This window comes from Octopus sinensis, linkage group LG3, assembly GCF_006345805.1.
Source record: "Octopus sinensis linkage group LG3, ASM634580v1, whole genome shotgun sequence".
In the NCBI taxonomy this organism is placed as follows: domain Eukaryota; kingdom Metazoa; phylum Mollusca; class Cephalopoda; order Octopoda; family Octopodidae; genus Octopus; species Octopus sinensis.
The window spans coordinates 125461775-125481883 of NC_042999.1; the positions used below are offsets into that span (position 1 = coordinate 125461775).

Sequence of the window (20109 nt, forward strand, 5' to 3'; positions counted from 1 at the left end):
GCCTCGCTTTGATACAGTAGCCTCGTTCTGAGCTACACCGTAGGAACTAGGCTCTGGTCAAAGATACATGCCTTCTCTGCAGCTCCACTCGCAACTCACATGTTTATTGACCTCGACACAAGATATGTGGTTCGTAAACGAAGATATTTTATCACACACATTTTCATCGTTTGCTAGAATAAGAATAGCCTGGGCAAAGTTCAGAGAGCTCTTACCTCTGCTGGTGACAAAGGGTGTGCCAGAGCAGCTGACTGGTTTCCATGCCAGTGGCACATAAAAAGCCCCATTCGAGCGTGATCGTTACCAGCGTCACCTTACTGGCACCTGTGCCGGTGGCACGTGAAAAAACATTTGAGCGAGGTCGTTGCCAGTGCCACTGGATGGGCTCCTGTGCAGGTGGTACATAAAAAACACCATTTGAGCGTGGCCGTTGCCAGTACCGCCTGACTGGATCTCGTGCCGGTGGCACATAAAAAACACCCACTACACTCTCGGAGTGGTTGGCGTTAGGAAGGGCATCCAGCTGTAGATCAGAATGGAGCCTGGTGCAGCCATCTGGCTTGCCAGTCCTCAGTCAAATCGTCCGACCCATGCCAGCATGGAAAACGGACATTAAACGATGATGATGTTCTCATTACACACATGCATACATACTGTAATACTTCTTTCAGTGCAAAAGCAAAAATCAGAACTTTCTTTGTATGTAAACACACATGTTTTTGTATCATACTACATGCTTCCACCACAAAAGGTGAACACAGAATAAATAATATATTTATGCACAAAAATGTCTTATGGTGATTCATACTAACTTTTTTTACTTTTAATAACATGCACTTGAACAGTCAACGACAGCCGCTATGAAAAGGTGGCCCCGATATAAAAATATTTATATATATACATGTATCATCATCATCATCGTTTAACGTCCGTTCTCCATGCTAGCATGGGTTGGACGGTTCGACCAGGGATCTGGGAAGCCAGAAGGCTGCACCAGGCTCCGGTCTTATCTGGCAAGGTTTCTACAGCTGGATGCCCTTCCTAACGCCAACCACTCCGTGAGTGTAGTGGGTGCTTTTTACGTGCCACCTGAACTGGTGCTAGGCGAGGCTGGCATCGGCCACGGTCGGATTGGTGCATTTTACATGCCACCTGCACAGAAGCCAGTCGAGGTGGCACTGGCTTTGGCCACGATTCGGATGGTGCTTTTTACGTGCCACCGACACGGAAGCCAGTCAAGGCAGCGCTGGCATCAGCCACGATTCGGATAGTGCTTTTTACGTATCTCCAGTCCAGGGGTCCTGGAATCTGCTGGGTGCCAGTCATAGGATTGGTTCAATTTCGATTTCGATTTCACTTGCCCCAACAGGTCTTCGCAAGCATAGGTGCCTGTCGTCGGATGAGGTTGATATCGACTTCGCTTGCCTCAACAGGTCTTTGTGTGTTCAAGGGAGGAAAGGCATGCATAAGTGGGCTGGACTCACTTGTCCTGCCTGGTCTTTTCACGCACAGCATATTTCCAAAGGTCTCAGTCGCTGGTCATTTCCTCAGTGAGACCTAAAGTTCGAAGGTCGTGCTTCACCACCTCGTCCCAAGTTTTCCTGGGTCTACCTCTTCCACGGGTTCTCTCCACTGCTAGGGATTGGCACTTTTTCACACACCTATCTTCATCCATTCTCGTCACATGACCATACCAGCGCAATCGTCTCTCTTTTTCCAATATATATATATATATATATATATATATTGTTACGATACCACCGTCGCTCAACTTGAACCCGGGACCCTACTAAGTCGAGCGACGACGATTGACCAGGCTCAGTCGAACGGAATCCGCCACAGAGAAAACGGTGGTGGAGATGGCAACGAATTTGTCGACCGGAGAGAACAACAACAACAACAGCAGGAAGAGATGCAGAGAGACGGCGGAAGGCAATTGGCTTACATTTAAAAACAGTTCATGACAATCATTACAACATCAAATACAATGTAAAATACATCAGGTACATCAAAGAAAATAACATGCAACAGAATCAACAGCATGCAGATACAATACAGTCCAGAGACAACAGTTCAAATCAGTTCAATCAAATAATGTTCACGATACAGTTCAGAGACAAATCAGAACAGTTCATTCAATACATTAAAGTCTTTCTCTTTCTTTTTTTCTCTTCAACACCTCTTTTCTTTTCTTCCTCTTTTCCTTAATTCACAGTTCTTTTTCCTTTTTTTTTTAACACATCAATTCTTTTCTTTTCTTCAACACATCAAGTCAACAACAAAAAAACAAGCATAAACATTACCAAACATTTTCGCGTCTGCAACTCTGCAACAATAGCCAATGCCTTCTACGCCGTAACCTCCCTTTCGCTCTCAATCCTCTGTGTATGTCTTTCACATTCACTGTTTCCGGCAGAACTACCTGTTACCAACTCGCTCTGTTCCCGACTGTCGACTGACTGACAAACTCCCAGCGCGTCGCATTATAAGGGGTGGTTTCTCGAACTTTCCCTGACCGGAACAGGGCCAAAGGTCTCTTCCGAATACATAACTTTCCCCAGAAACCGACAGGACAAAAGGTTTTAGCCGTCTGCTTGACGCCAACTCACAAAGTGGGTCAAAGCACTCTGTTTCCGAACTGACCTCCATATCAATATATATATAGTGGATCATTGGATGCCTTGTTCAAAGAAAAATGCATGTTACTAAAGAAAACATGCACCAAAGTCACTTACAAATACACTGCACTTACTCAGTGGCCCAGCAACAAAATTTGCTAAGGGGGTGCAAACCCAGGTCCTAATTTTTTTAATGAAAAATGTGGATTTTTCCAATGTTAACATTAAAACAAATACAGGTATGATAATTTTTATTATTATGAGGTGCAAGAGTGGCTGTGTGGTAAGTAGCTTGCTAACCAACCACATGGTTCCGGGTTCAGTCCCACTGCATAGCATCTTAGGCAAGTGTCTTCTGCTATAGCCCCGGGCCGACCAATGCCTTGTGAGTGGATTTGGTAGACGGAAACTGAAAGAAGCTTGTCGTATATATGTATATATATATATATATATATATGTATGTGTGTGTGTGTGTTCGTGTGTCTGTGTTTGTCCCCCTAGCATTGCTTGACAACCGATGCTGGTGTGTTTACGTCCCCGTCACTTAGCAGTTCGGCAAAAGAGACCAATAGAATAAGTACTGGGCTTACAAAGAATAAGTCCCGGGGTCGATTTGCTCGACTAAAGGCGGAGCTCCAGCATGGCCGCAGTCGAATGACTGAAACAAGTAAAAGAGTAAAAGAGTATGAGGGTCCGCTGAAATGTTTATAATCTGAGCAAGACACAATGGAATGTGACCAAATGAAGTTCATTTTCTAACACAGTTCCTCTTACTGTCCACACACTTCCATTAGTAGTTGCAGTGCTTGGGTCGCACTGGTGAAGAAGCTTTTCTGTTGATCAAAATGGTCATCAACAACAGATAAGATGTTCTCATCATAGTGATACTGGTGCTCAGCTGAGTGTTTTTCTATGTTGGGAAACAGATGATAACCAGAAGGAACCAAATCACTAACATAGGGAGGATGATCAACCAGTTCAAAGCCAGTCACATACAGCAGCCATTGAAACCAAGGACTTGTGTGCTGAAACAAGTTTTTCTGGGTATTCATCAGTTTTTCTGGGTATTTGGTCTTGATAGCCTTTCATAACTGCCTTAGGAAGTTGGTATTGAAATTTTCCATTGATGCTGTGATCATTTTGAAGATAGCCAATAAACACAATATTTTGTGCATTAATGCATAGTATATATAATAATGTGAAGTATATTTTGCATATTAAAATGTTAAATTTTGGAAATGTATCAAGCAGAGCTAAAATAAGCAGTAAAAATACAAATTGCAAGTATTTCAAAATGTGGGACACTACATGACAAAATCTAACAAAAAAAGGAAAATAGTGGTGCTTGTGTTCCAAAGGTACAATGAGAAGGCTCAGGAGAAAGATAGAGTAGAGGGAAGGAAGTTAGAAGGAAAGAAAAGAATGAAAAGTGAAAAGATAAACTGGGGATCTGAAATGAGTACTAGACAGGAAATTGACCCCTGTGTCGGTGGCACGTAAAAACAGCACCCACTACACTCTCAGAAGTTAGGAAATCCTCGGAATTCCCAGGAAGTTTTCGACCAAATTTCCATTAAGTTAGAAAATCCTTGGCACTTTCTAGGAAGTTTTCGACCAAAGCTCCCAGAAGTAAGAAAATACTCGGAACTTTCCAGGAATTTTCGACCAAATTTCCAGAAATCCTCGGAAATTCCCAGGAAGTTTTCAACCAAATTTCCCGGAATAGGAAAAAGAGGAATGAACCAATAGCATTGGACACCATCCAACTTGATTCCTTCAACACAGCAAAGCAGCAACTTGCTCAGGCATCGCTTCTTGCCCACCCTGTTGTGGATGCTTAGCTATCCCTTATAGTGATGCCAAGCGATGCTAGCTATCCCTTGGCATCCAACACTGCCATAGGCATGGTGTTACAACAATTTCACCAGCAACGATTCCAGCCTCTTGCCTTTTCTCTCAGCAGCTTAAACCAGCTGAAACTCGCTACAGCATTTTCAGATGGGAGCTGTTAGTTATGTATTGAGCAGTCAAACATTTCTGGCACACACTCGAGGGATGCCATTTCACAATTTTTATGGACCACTATCCACTCACCTTTGCCCTGCACTCAAAGCCTGAGAAGTACTCTCCATGAGAAACCAGGCACTTGGATTTCATTTCCCAATTTACTACCAACATCTGCCATATCTCTTGCATAGATAACACTGCAGCAGATGCCTTATCATGCCTACCACCGAATTTACTGTCATCACCCACAGACATCTCCTGGCAAAAGTTCAACCTCACTTAGAGACAATTGATATATCCTCACCTGCCTTTGCCACATGCAACTTCAAGTACTTCCCAGTACCCACAACTGACACACGAATTTTGTGCAATACTTCCATGAATTCTCCTTGTCCTTTTGTTCGGGAGACCCGCAGACAAACAGTCTTCAGCACACTGCATAACCTGTCACTGCCACAGTAAAACTCATTTTGGCTAGATTCTTTTGACCAAATATGAGATGAGACATCACTGCTCGGTCGCGCTCCTGCCTTTTCTGTAAGAAGTCAAAGGTAAATAGGCACACCCGTGCACCCCTTGGCACATTCAACACACCAGATGCGCATTTCAACCATGTACTCATCGACCTTGTCAGACCTTGGCCAGTCAGCCAGGCATACACCTACCTACTCATCCACATTGATCGTTTCACATGTTAGCCAGAAGCTATTTCTTTAGAAGATATCACTGCAGGATCTGTTGCCAAAGCTTTTCTCACAGGATGGATATTATGGTACAGAGTTCCTACCACCATCATTACCAACTGTGGAAAACAGTTTGAATTGCAACTCTTCCATGAGTTCACGAAGACCATTGGTACATGTTGGATTCAAACCACCAGTTACCATCCACAATCCAATGGTATGGTGGAACAATTCCACCCAGATCAGCAGTGTTGGAGTGAATATCTTCCAATAGTCCTTCTTGGCTGTCGAACCTCAATAAAGGAGGGTCTCAGTTATTCCCCGGCAGAACTTGTTTATGGCACACCTCTTTTGCTACTAGGCCAGATGTTGGCCCCAGTGGATCTGTCCACACAAGACCCCACTATGTACATACACAGACTTTACAAATACATGCAAGAACTGCCACCCATGTCAACACAACACCAAACCATTAAATTAACAGTTCCAGGGTCAATGATGGGGTTGCACAACTACCACTCTGTTTCTTCTTAAAATTTCTATTATGGTCTCTAATTCTTTAAAATTTACCCACAACACAGGCACAAATGTGTGATGAGAAGTTCATTTCCCAACCACATAGTTCTGGGTTCAGTCCCACTGCTTGGAACTTTGGGTGTCTTTTACTATAGTCCTGGGCATGTGTTTTCTGCTATAGCCTCAGGCCAACCAAAGCCTTGTGAGTGGATTTTGTAGACAGAAACTGAAAGAAGCTATATCAAATGTGTGTCTGTGTGTGTCTTTGTGTCTGAGTTTGTACTCCCATCACTACTTGACAACTGACATTGGTGTGTTTACACCCCCATAACTTAGCACTTTCAGCAAAAGAGACCAGTGAAATAAGTACTAGGTTTAAGAATTAAGTCCGAGGGTTAAGGCAGTACTCCAACATGGCTGCAGTCAGATGACTGAAATAAGTAAAAGAGTAAAAGAATACTTAATAAAAGAGTTACTGGTAGATTCTTCTGTATTAAATATTTGTGATAAAATATTCCTTTCTACTATAGGCACAAGGCCTGAAATTTGGGTGAGGGTGATAGTAGATTACATCGACCCCAGTACTTAACTGGTACTTAATTTATTGACCCTGAAAGGATGAAAGGCAAAGTCAACCTCAGCAGAATTTGAACTCAGAATGTAGCGGCAGATGAAATACCTATTTCTTTACTGCCTACAAGGGGCTACACACAGAGGGGACAAACAAGGACAGACAAACAGATTAAGTCGATTATATCGACCCCAGTGTGCAACTAGTACTTATTTAATCGACCCCGAAAGAATGAAAGGCAAAGTCGACCTCGGCGGAATTTGAACTCAGAACGTAGCAGCAGACAAAATACCGATAAGCATTTCGCTGGGCATGCTAACGTTTCTACCAGCTCACCGCCTTTATTTCTGATAAAATATTAAAAATAAAATAGTTGATTTTTTTCCACCCACTGGTGGGGCATATATTTTTCTGGAAAGTTATAGTTGAGTCTGGGGGAAAATAGGTTGGGTAATGTTTCTGAATAGTTAGCAATTTGGTGAAGAAATACCAACAGCTAAAATGTATCATATTCTACTTTTCAGATGTATTTGAGATGTAAAATTTGCTGAACAAACAGCTACAAGGTAAAAATACAAATCTTTTAATTTGCAAAGAGGCTGTTAGTGCTTTCCTTGGAAAACTTAACCTATTCAGAATAAATATTGTTCATGAGTTGATGCATTTCCCAACCCTTGCCACTAATGAGGAGAAACAATAAGAGGATAATCTGTTGTGTCTGGGGAGAGTAATTTTCTTTTTGTGCCTTATAATGTGGAAATTTTACCGGTGAGTGTGTTACATTGTAAGGCACAAAAAGAAAGTGACTCTCCCCAGACTTCAACACACGAACTCATATAAAGAATCTTGCAAACCAAATCCAAAAACAAAAAATAAGAGCATGATATTTTAGTGTACATTAGATACTTCAAGAAACTGATTCATATGAAAATTAAGTTCAAAGCTCTCCTGGAAATGGACGTTCAAAGCTGGTTGGTAGACTTGTTCAGGACAAATGCAGTTGATATTTGCCATATCCTGAACGCCTTACTTCCCTGGGCATGGACACATTGAAACTCCGACGTCTGGCAGCTGACTTGGCAGACACCCAAAAATTATCAACCATCGTACAAACAATAACTCTGAGCACCTTTTCAAACTCCACCCATCTAACACCCGTGGACATATTTACAAAGTAAGAAAACAGCACAGCTCCCATGACTTCAGGAAACATTTTTTCACGCTGAGAGTTGCTGAAGCATGGAACAAACTGCTGGCATCAGTTGCTAGTTGTCGGAGCACTGCATCCTTCAAAACTTCCATGCTTCCTGAGATTCGCCAACACTACACTTGATTTTCTCCTCTCCATACACACACAAGCATGTATCTGACTCATACATTGTTCGCTTTCCAGACATTTCTACGTTACTGCATGTACTTTATATGCACTTTCTGACAAGTTGTGGTGCACCTGAGCACTGTATACAATAATTTCATTATTATTATTATTATTATTATATCAGACAAGAATGTCTTATTGAGTTGCAGTGTAAGCAGTTTTAAATTAAAAGAGAGAGAGAGAGAGAGGGGAGGAGGGCGAGAGACCAAGGGGAGGTAACTCCAACTCTACTCGAAATTCATATTTTTAACCAATCAAAATACATCTACCTTTTAGGCGCGACATTAAGTTTGTTGTTGATCAACCTCACCAGCTCGTGGCAGTTATCATTGTATTATACTTATTTATAGACTGCTAATTTCTTAGACTTTTTTTTTTCTGGAAAGGTAAATCGCTTTAACTAATAATTTTAAGATGGATAATTTAGTTATTAACTTATTCAATTTAATTTTGATACCGTTTGTTCTTTCGAAATGTTGACTACTTAATACACTGCATCATTTTATATTATGAAGTTATTTTAGTTATTTATATTTTAAGTCAGGAAAGTGAAAATTATGTTGAACAAAGGCATATGAAGTCATCTTTTTAATCAAAAATATTTTATATTTCAATGTTATGTATAGTCTATCGCTAATATGGTTTTCCATATCTACAGCTAAAATTATAAATTGGCCGTTTATTTTAACTTGTATGCATAGAGTTTGTAACTGTAAAACCTGTAGATGACAGTCTTGTCAAACTCGTGTTTAGAACTCTGGTGTTAATTCCCGCCCTAAAAATAACGGATTGACAGCATTAGAATATATTTAGCTCTAGTCCTTTAAATTGTGAATTCAACCGAAGTAACTTGGCGTAACTTCGGTATAGGTACCGGATACATTTCAAGAAAGTGTTGTTTTTTTTTATATACATGGGGGATTAGGGGTGGGAGAAAAGGGTAAAACAAATGTTCTCATGCAAACAGAATTGGCGTGAGGATATTTTGGTGTTGTTTTGGAATAACTTGACAATCGGATTGGGATTTGTTCCCCACAAGTCTGTAATTGATACAAGTGCCTTAAAAGCATTATGACTGGCAAAGAAAGTGTAGGTTGTTGGATCCTCATACGTCGAAACCGACGGGAGAGTCTATAATATACGTATTGATCAAATAGATAAGTGAAGTGAGAGAATAGATGTTTATTCCATTAGTTTGCAGCGTTCATAATTATGTTAGTTATATAATTGACATTACATCACCGTCAACATATAAAATAGACATATGTACCCTTATACCCCATATAAATGTGCTAGGTATATGTCATTTTGTCTTTCGTTGAGTGAATACTTATCTACTTGAATTTTACTGTGTAGTCAGGAACTGGTGGATGAAATACTGTTCCTACAACCTTAATTGTTGGACCCATAGTGTCTTTATTTATGTCAAGGATACTTTACGCAGTCGTTGTTGTGGTTGTCCTCGGTTTATCTTAGAAATACCATACAATAGAATATAACACTCAGTAGAAGCAAGAAACGACTTATAATTATCATAAAAACTATAATGCAACACTATAAAAGTCGAGAGAAAAAAAACACTTTGCGAGGCTAAAAAGAAAAAAAGTTAACTGTTGAACTTTCTCTCTATCCTTATAGAGACAGGGAGGTAAATCAGTGCTGACATTTGGAATTCATGATAGTGGACCGTTTAAACGTGTAAACTGTGCGCTGACCCAGGTCAACATTGATCCAGGAAACCACTTGTCAAAGATTTTCCGGCCGCAACCATTTAGTAGTATGTAAGATAACGTTACCTGATGTTTCCTTCCCTTATTTAAGAGAGTAGAGTGAGATTTGAGAGATATGTAGCTACTATTTCTTGCGAATTGGGTGACCATGTAGATGCTTCAGTACTAGATGTATTTGGGCTTGACGAAAGTTGTCAGATTTGAAGATGCATCAAACTTGTTTGCTAACTAAATGTCTATAATAATATAGCAATGCAGTTTATTGTTTAACCTTACATCGATTCCTCCGTGGTGTTGCTTTGTATTTATAATAAAATAAATATATACAAATTATAAAAATAATTTTTTAAAATATATACACTAGAGTACTGTTTCTACTTCGCGGATTTTCACCTATCGCGGGGTGTTTTGGAATGTAACATCCGCGATAGCCGAGGGATAACTGTGTATATATACATATGTGTGTGTGTGTATGTATATATATATATTCAATATGTGACTGCATGTGTATCGTTGGCGATTTTCTTTCTCCGTCTTCCCTTCTTTGGACTTTTTCTTTTTTCTATATTTCCGACAAAGAGCTCCGCCCGAAACGTTAAATCCTTCTTTCTTTCCTTTCCTGAGCGTCCAATAATACTATACTTGTTCCACGTCCTCGCGTTGTTGTGTTTTTCTTTGTTCATGTTTGGATTAACTTTATATATATATAATATATATATTATATATATTATATATATATATATACATGGTGACTGAAAAGTAACTCCCTATTTTAAAATACTTATAATTTTTAGAAAAATGAATATGTAAAAACATAACTTCTCATATTCACCCTTCAAGTCCTTCCAAAGTTGTTGGTTTGGTAGACTAGACTTGCTTCTTTAACCAACCCCATAGAAAAAAGTCGCAGAGTGTTAAGTCAGGGCTTCTGGCCAGCCAATCATGCAGACCACGATGATCCATCAATCTCCCAGGGAAGTTGGCATTCAGCCAATAGCAAAATGTGGAGGAGCACCATCTTGCATAAAAATCAAATCATCAATATTCTCCCAAGTACTGATAACTGGCCAGATTTCATCTTGCAGCATGGTGAGATATCTTTCAGCATTTGTGGTATTGCAAAGGATAAAAGGACCCACATTCCTGTCTGAAGTCATTCCACACCATACCATTACCTTGAGCTGATTCTGCATTTTTGCAGAGGTAATATGAGGATCTTCTGCCCAGTAGTGGCAGTTGTTCACAAACCCATCAATGTGGAATACCACTTCATCAATCCAGAGGATATTTGTAGAGCTTCTAAATTTCAGACAAAATAATCGATCTGAAAAACAAAAATAACAACATAGAATCAATTCCCAAACAATAAAGAATGTACACAATAAATTTGAGAAAAAAATTATAATTAATAAAGGAATTATAAATATTTTAAAATAGGGAGTTACTTTTCAATCACCCTGTATATATATATATATATATATATATATACAGGGTGCGATGGGTAAATTGTTGCCATTTTATATTTTTGATTTCACACATGGTTTTTGATTTTGTTGACTACACAGCATAGTTGGGTCTGTGAGGAAAACAGCACCATGACGCAATTCACTCTGCAAAAAATTTGGAAATGACATGCAGTACTGCTTGGCATTCATACCGGAAAATCCAAAAGGAACAGATGATGAACACAGAGCAACTGTTGGCTTGCCATATCCCCAAAGCATGTACCAAGAGTGATAAAAATCAAATATCATGGTGTTTGGAGTGTTCACTAGTGATGGTGAAGTTATCCTTAATTCATCTTAATTGAGCCCACACAGCCTCAAACTCAACAAGGAAGCCTACATCAAGTGTCTGGAGGAGGTAGTGCTACCCTGGGTGGCTGCTGGAAGACCTTATGTCTGGCAACAGGACTCTGCACCATGCCACACAAGCATGAGAGACAATTTCTGCAAGCACAACACCTAACACCCTAGACTGCATTCTCCTTGATTATTATGTGTTGGGCACAGTTGAGCGAGAGACCAACAAAACTCCTTGTAACACCAAAGATGAACTGAAAGTAAGGATTATGGCAGCATTCACCAACTTAAACAAGAAGACCATCCAGAAGAGTTGCAGGAGATTCTGAAATTGTCTGGAGGCCATGGTTGAAGCCAATGGTGATTTTATTGAATAAATTTACTCTTTAGTATTTCAAGATATTTTTACGTAATTTTGGTAAATATATCTGTTAAAATGAGATGTCAGTATTAATTTCATTTTTGCGTAATTTAGACAACAGTTTACTCAGCGCACTATATATATATATATATATGAATTTTTTTCTTCTTTTTTCAGGAATTTTAGCAAAATGTCCGTGCCACCACAATTTCATACAAAAACACCTGTAACACGAAAACTACCAAGTATATATTTTAAAATTCCTTTTAAAGAAATTTATTAATTTATTCATTAATACAATTTAGAAAACTAAAACTATTGTTAAGAAATTTGTTTTATATATTTATGATTTAAACAGTGCATTCATAAAAGTAAAATCAGTAAATATAGAAGGAAAGTTGTTTATGTAAGCAATTTCTTATACATAATTTTTATATTTACAGATAAAATAAAATCAGCAGATAAGGCAGTTGGTCCACCACAGATACCAGGTATTCTCCAAACTTATTCTGATATAAAATTAATCACATAAAAGAAACTTTTGTTTTATACACTGGGATTAACATTTATAATTTTGATATGCAAAGCTAAATTAATGTTAATTCATTGGAAATTTCTGTGAGGAGAAGTAGTGCACCTAGCCTTTCTTAGGTCACCTAATTCAATGTGTATGAACTGCTGAGTAGAGTTAATGTAGTGGGTTAAAGAAGAAGGGGAATAGGCTGAGTGTGTTTCATATTGCAGATGTGAGGAAACAAGATTATGCAATGTACGTAATGAGAAAGAGTGATGTTACACAGAGTAAAGATGAACGAAGTAAGTCAATTTGGCAAAGGTGGTATACAAACAAGTTCTGAAGAGCAAACTGCTATAGTAAAAATGAAGAGTGATAGTGAAAGCTTTTTTATTTTTCATTCAGATGTTTTTTTGTGTCTGGATGCAGTGCAGAATGTGCTTGTTAATGCACTGTCCCACATCTAGTACAAAATTATACCATGCATAGAATTAGGATACTGTTCAAGGCTGCAGTCTTTTCTAGCTCTGAAGAATAAATGCTTCAGAGCATGTATTCTGAAGCATACAGAATACATGTATTCTGTATGCATGATCAACCTTGTGCAGTCACCAGAGAAAGCTAGACCTAGCATTTGTTGAGTGTTAGGAACTTTCCCTACGCATTCTTCAAGAATAGTGTGGATGCCTTGTTGTGCTCATCTTATCTTGAGATGTATAGAGGCAGATTCATTGGTACTATTGACTAAGATGAAGTTGAGATGTTTCCATTGCAGCATGTTTTTAAGGTTATCTGCTAAGACCTCCCTGGGCATGGACACATTGAAACTCCGACGTCTGGCAGCTGACTTGGCAGACACCCATAAAATTATCAACCATCGCACAAACAATAACTCTGAGCACCTCTTCAAACTCCACCCATCTAACACCCGTGGACATATTTACAAAGTAAGAAAACAGCACAGCTCCCATGACTTCAGGAAACATTTTTTCACGCTGAGAGTTGCTGAAGCGTGGAACAAACTGCCGACATCGGTTGTTAGTTGTCGGAGCACTGCTTCCTGAGATTCGCCAACACTACACTTGATTTTCTCCCCTCCATACACCCAGACATTTCTACACTACTGCATGTACTTTATATGCACTTTCTGACAAGTTGTGGTGCACCTGAGCACTGTATACAATAATTTCATTATTTTTATTTTTTAAGATCTGTACATCAGTCAAGAGATATTGTGTTATATGTGTTAAGTTTTGAGTAAAGAAAGAGGGCAAGATATGATGTGTGCTGTGAGAACTCTTGAAAATATATGCTGAGTGTTGCAAACATCAGAAAAGCATTTTTACATTGTTTAAAGTTTTTGCTTTTCAATATTGTTTCTATGATTTAAGGTAAGAGTAAATGCAAAAAAGTGTCTCTATGTAGCCATGAAATGATATATACTATTTCCAAAAGTAATTTTTAAAATCTGATGCAGCTACAGATGTCTTCTTTTACCATTTTATACTGCATGTTAAATTTCACTATAAGAAAGTTATATATCTCAAGAGAATGGTCTTACCTTATAGATCCAAATTAGGAAATTAGTGCATGGCTCTTACGAATTATGACTTTGTTCCACAGCATACATGTTGAATTTAAATACTAAATAGTTTAATATCTTTCAGTATCATCTCAGATTTTCCTTTTTTTCTTATTTTTTTTTTTTTTTACTAGCCCTGAAGAATATATGTCATTTATTTAAATTAAGTCCAATTTTGAACTTTGAAACTACTCCTGCTAAATTCAAGATATATGCTACATCTCTCACATCTTATTGTCAGTCAGTGAGTATCTATTTTAACTTCATTTTTTGTTTCAATTTATTTATATTACCATCAAAATGAAAATTGTCATTAAATTATGACTCCAGTTCCATAAATGTTTAATGACCAAAGTTACTTATAAGCCATGATAGCATAATTAGGGACCAAATCTTAAAAAAAATATAGTGTTTGATAAACAGACATTAGAGATGTTCTGTGCTGAGAAACAGTTAATTCAGTTTGTAAAGTAAGATCAGATATTGTGCCATGAGGAGAAATGATATATGGGATGCTGTGCAAAGCCTTTCTTCTAAGAGGATAATAAATAGTTTATTGGTTTTATTAGTAAGTCTAATACAGTTCTATATTTAAGAAATGAATTATGCACATTATTTACATTTGACAGATATTTGTCCTCTTCTTGTTTGTTGTTAACACAACTTTTCAGCTGATATACCCTCTAGCCTTCATCATGTGTCTTGGGGAAATTTCTAACCTGGATTCTCATTCCTAAGGTATTTTTTTGATATTATTATTATTATTATTATTCAGGTCACTGCCTGGAATTGAACTCAGAATCTTAGGGTTAGTAGCCCATGCTCTTAACCACTATGCCATATGCTCAAAACGTGTTAACAACAACCAAAGTGAGGACAAATATCCATCAAATGTAAATAATGTTAGTAAGTCTAAGTTGATTACTTCTGTGTATCCCTATTGATATAACATTATGCCCCACTTAATTTTGTGAGGCTAAAAATAGACATATATGAGAGGTGAGGGCAAAGTGTCACAAGGCCCTTTGCAACATGGTGGTAACATAGTGGATAAAGCATTAACGGCAAAGAAAATATACCTTTGATCAATTAAAAAGGAAAATGAATAAATAAATAAATTTATAGTATATAAGGGATTTAACTTGTAAAGTTGGATTCTGCTATTTTGCAAAGATGTTAGCTTCTGTTTTCCCAGTATTTCTGTTGTAAATTACTAAATAGAAAAAAAAGAAAGATTAAATTTTGATATGATACAATATTGAACCCCCTGAGATATTGAAATGTTTTGCCAGTTTATTGGCTCGGGGTATAAATGAGTAGACCACAAATGTACCAAATAGTGTACAATATACAATAGAAAGAGAACAAAGATGTCTGAGTCAACAGCTTACTAGCAAACCTGTTGAAAGTTTAGTAGTTTCTATCATTGTACTACATTGTGTCCATACTCAGCTCAATTAGATCTCATAATAGTTCACAATTGTAAGTAGTGGTAATACAATCTTTCTTTAAGAGAAAGAGATCCAAGCCTAAGTCAGCAATCCAGCTCTATCAAACACTTACACAGTTGCTTATAGTGTTGGAAATAGCAACCAAAGTTCCTTTATTTCAAACCCTACCATCTAAAAATCAGGACCAATAGTATGATGCTGTGGAAAGAAGGATAGATACAGTTGAAACACCTTTGATAATAGTTCTACTGAATCAGAGCTAACTGTAAACTAAGCAATGCAATACATCAGGAACCATTAAGGTTGATTCAAGAATGTGTACACTACATGACATAAAGACCATTCACTTTAAGAAGGACTTCTACTATTCTGACATTTTTTGATACCTTTATGAAAATCTCAACCATTTGTTCTTGCAGAAAACAAAGGAAATTCATTCAGTGTCTGTTTCTTCCTGTAATTTTACAACACTCGAAGGATTTAAAGTTTCTGAAAGTATTTTGTATCTTTTTCATTCTTCTTTCTGTTTTTAATACGTTTTGTTCCTCATATCTCAACACTGCTAACATTTTTGCTATTTCTTGAAATCTACACATTATTTGATCATCTCTCAGCATTTCTACATTGATTGTTATTTGTCAACATCTCTATTCTTTCTCTTAAATGTCAATGTCTTTACACTATTAATCTGTCAATATATTTACACTGTTCTTCTTAATAGCATATTTCTACATGTATATTTAAATTTTAAAAATGACGGCTAATTGTAGTATTTTATATATAAATATGGATGGTAAATCAAATTAATACACTTGTCAATGTTATCTAGTGGTTGTCTTTTGAGATGTGACATTGATCATTGTTTGTTACTGAAAGAATACTGGTTTAGACGTACATTTACATGCTTCCCTTGTACACACACGCACACATACATATACTCACACAGAGTTGAAACTCTGTTTGATTTTTCTTTTCAGCATTGAATGTTCACCATCCCACTTCCATTACACACACATACACATTTTCACATACCTCCCTTTTACATAAACACACACATAAACTCATACAGGGTTGAAATGCTCCCACTACCAGTTTGCCATCACCCAATCGTTCCTTCCTTATTCATTTATCACCCGCTTCCTTTCTCATTCATATGTTGTGACTGAGAAAAACACAAGAGTATTATAATAGTATATGTTTATCCACCCTACTACACAGGTTAATACCTCTAAATTAAAATGCTACTATTTTCCTTTAATCTTTATTCTTTCTAAAAATATCCTAGCTACTTTCTGTCACATTTCTAGAATGTCTACTTCCACTTAAGACTTAAATTATAGAGAGATCCTCTGTGTGGTCTCTCAACATTCTAGAATTAGTAAAGTCTCCCTCAAACCATACATTACTGTCTTTATAATGAAAAGCACATTGAGAAACAGATCTAGATTTATAAAAACAGGATAGTTGAAATAGCTTTTATCATGGATGACCAGAGTTCAATGAAAGTTGACCAAAAGTCAAAAAAGATCACCAGAGGCTAAACATCAATTTAATTGATAATGTAGTCCTTGCTATCACATGTCTTATACATGGCATACAATACATGTATGTATTAAGCAGGTTGTTTTTCATATCCACTCCCTTATACTACAATGTAATGCAGAATGTAAATATAAAGGGGTTCACTTATGGAGTAGTATTTTGTTCCAGTTTCATGATGTTAAGTGAATGAGTGGTAACTCTTCCTCTAGATAGAATGCCGGAAATCATCTTTCTTACCCAACTCCCCAGAGATACAAACTTAATTCTTATTTGTGAAGTTAATGATTTTTACCTACATAGATCACCATTACTTCTCTTGAACTCTGGTTTTCATTTAGCATTTAGTTAGGTCTCCATCTTTTATAATTCACATCTGGTCAAAGAAGACTTGGTCTCTTACTGTTTCAGATTTGATGAGTTTATGCAGGTACTAATGGCCCCAAAGTCATACTACCATTTAATTTATACATATGCATGAAATAGTAACACAATTTTTAGTGTCACCTGTGTGTGTGAGAGAGAGAGAGAGAGAGAGTTTGTGTACTGCATGTCTTCACAGTAACATTCTTTATGTCTCCTGTAAGCAATACATCCTGTACATCTGCTTTCATCGTTTCATTATGTGAAGACCAGTAGAAAAATACCTTACCTAAAAACCAATAAGAGTTGGCAACAGGAAGGATATCCAGCCATTGAATACTTTCTTAATATGTTTGTCCAACCCACATATGAAATGTATTGATAAAAAAAAATGATTGTAAAAGAAAACAAATGAATTTATACTCCTGCTTTACATTGCAGCTTTATCCTAATCTGAGAAAGCATTATAAAATTCCTACATGTTACACATTTTAGTTGATATCTCCTTATTCTTGTTAATTTCCCTTATTATTATTATTTTGTCTTCTGTAATCTGTTACTTTATCTCCCTAATCCTTTTGTTATTGCAGTTATCCAACTGGAACTTCTTTACTTTGTTTATCTTGCTCATGTCTTTAGGCAGGGGGAAAAAAACACGAGTTTTACTTACCTTTAAAAACCTTGGATTTTGTGATTGCATAAGAATTTGTTTATTGTCATTTTACTCATCATCTGTACTTATCTATTTAACTTCAGCTGACAAAGATGCTGTGCAATTGACAATGTATACCAAAAACGGTAATTATCTTTCTAAAAGTTAGACAATTCATTTTGTGTCAAAGTTGTATGTCATCATCATCATCATTTATCATCTGCCTTCCCCGGTTTGCATGTTCATAAATATTTCTCTTCCTTATATGCACACATATATATTATGTATGTATGCATGTGTGTATCTGTACATACATTTATTTATTTATTGTTGGGTCAGGAGAAAGGGACCTATGCCTTTAGCAGGCTCTCTTAGACCAGTAAGAGTAATGCTATTAATGATCTTCTTGAACTTTTGCAAGTCAACATCTGCTGGAAAGACATGGACAGAGAAGGATTTCTAGAGTGGCACCATTCTGGGAAAGGACTTGGATTGGGAGTACAGGTAGTAATTAGTGTTGTGTGGAAGGGGGGGGGGGGCACCACAAGGAGGATGAGAAATAAAGCAATAAGTGAGTTGGGAGTGCCTGAGTTGCAAGAGTTTAACTAGCTCTGAGTAACGGGCCATTATAACAATTGTCAGAAAGAGAAAAGAGACAGTAGGACCAATGGGCCAGAGACTGGAGTGTGTCTAACTGACTTTTCTACCAATCAGTTGAAGACTACATGTATGTAAGTATATATATATATATATATATATATATATATATGGTAAATGAAAGATGGAATATACGAGAATTTATTAATCACGACAATTGTTTCGACACATCTAGTATTGATCCCTCATGGATGGGACACTCAACAACTGGTTCAGGAATATCCAGTGGTGCAGATGTATCTCGTCAGTAATAAATGGACACAACTCGTTAAAGTAACAGTTCCACAATGTGACTTCTTGTTTTGTAGAAAGAAAAACAGCCAGATGGAGGAAATATCTTTACTTATATAGAAGATGGGGAAAAAAGAGAAATGAACACCCAATCCGAGAAAAGTATTAAAAATAACCATTAGACTATGACCATGCTGGGGCACCACCTTGGAGAATTTTTTAGTCAAATGAATCCACCCGAGGACTTATTTTTTGTTTTTAAGCCTGGTACTTATTCTATTGGTCTCATTTTCCCAAACCATATGTTATGGGGATGTAAATACATCAGCAGTGGTGGGGGATAAACACAGACACAAAGACACACATGACAGGCTTCTTTCAGCTTCCATCTACCAAATCCACTCACAAGGCTTTGGTGAGTCTAAGGCTATAGTAGATGACACTTGCCCAAGGTGCCATGCTGTGGAACTGAAAGCGGAACCACGTGGTTGGGAAGCAAGCTTCTTATCCCACAGCCACGTCTATGTGTATATATATGAATGAGAAGCCTCTTTCAGTTTCTCTCAATCAAATTGACTTGCAAAGCTTTGGTCAGCTCTGGGCTATAGTAGATGACATTTGCCCAAGGTGTCACACAGTATGACGGATGTTAAATGATGATGATGATATACAAAATAGTAGCATAACAGTGGACAAGAGGTTAGAAGATATGATATAGAAGACTGCTCTATTTCACAATTACATGCAGCTTTTTTTAAGAAAGCAATTACAAATGTTTAAATTACTCTCCAAATAAAGTTGTCTATTCTAGTAATTGTCCACACACTTCTACATTTCTGTCGAACGACCTTTTAAGAAAGAAACCTACTTCTCTTCATGGTAGACAAACTCGTTGAAATTTGTGAACTTTGACAGTTGTCTTTCTTTAGCACCCTAAATGTAAACGAAACAAATTTGAATTTAGTAGTTCCTGATTACTAATAAAAGCACTGCAAAGCTTTAATTCCATTTTATGATTCACTTTTTGAAATATTCTTTAAAGGCTATGTCTCTATTCAACATTGCAATACTTGTATATTGTAGGTGTTGGTGCTTTTACCCATAGGCAATTGTGCCTAAGACTTGTTTCCATTTCACATTAAAACAATTGTTTCCATTGAATACCATTCTGAATCTTTATTAATATGCTTTGTAAGATTTATAATTTCTAGTTTTAATCATTTGAGGTGTTCTGTTGCAATAAGATAGTCACTGATTTTAAAGGAGGAAAATTATCTGAAAGATGATGTCTTAATTTGTTTTAAAACCTTCCCAACAGATTGTGAGTGAATTTGGTAGATGGAAACTGTGTGGAAGCCTATTGTTTATATATACAAATACAGATATATAAATGTGTGTCTGTGTTTCTCCCACATACTGCTTGGCAACCAGTGTTGGTTTGTTTACCTCCCATA

At 37.2% G+C, this 20109-nt stretch overlaps 1 protein-coding gene across 3 annotated transcripts in view; it reads left to right on the top strand.

Annotated features, from left to right (window-relative positions):
• The first annotated feature begins 49 nt into the window (after positions 1-49).
• LOC115209665 (centromere protein L) overlaps positions 50-20109 on the top strand; it is a 32655-nt gene continuing 12595 nt past the window's right edge. The window contains exons 1-7 of one of the 3 annotated variants that reach the window (XM_036501266.1): positions 8071-8159; positions 9412-9550; positions 11844-11911; positions 12110-12157; positions 13897-14006; positions 15633-15708; positions 17872-17913. In XM_036501266.1, coding sequence (XP_036357159.1) covers positions 11857-11911; positions 12110-12157; positions 13897-14006; positions 15633-15708; positions 17872-17913 — 331 coding nt within the window. In that variant the 5' untranslated portion in view covers positions 8071-8159; positions 9412-9550; positions 11844-11856. Of the gene's footprint in view, positions 130-8049; positions 8160-9411; positions 9551-11843; positions 11912-12109; positions 12158-13896; positions 14007-15632; positions 15709-17871; positions 17914-20109 lie in introns of those variants that run through there. The other 2 variants (XM_036501265.1, XM_029778133.1) reach the window with 2 other exon arrangements.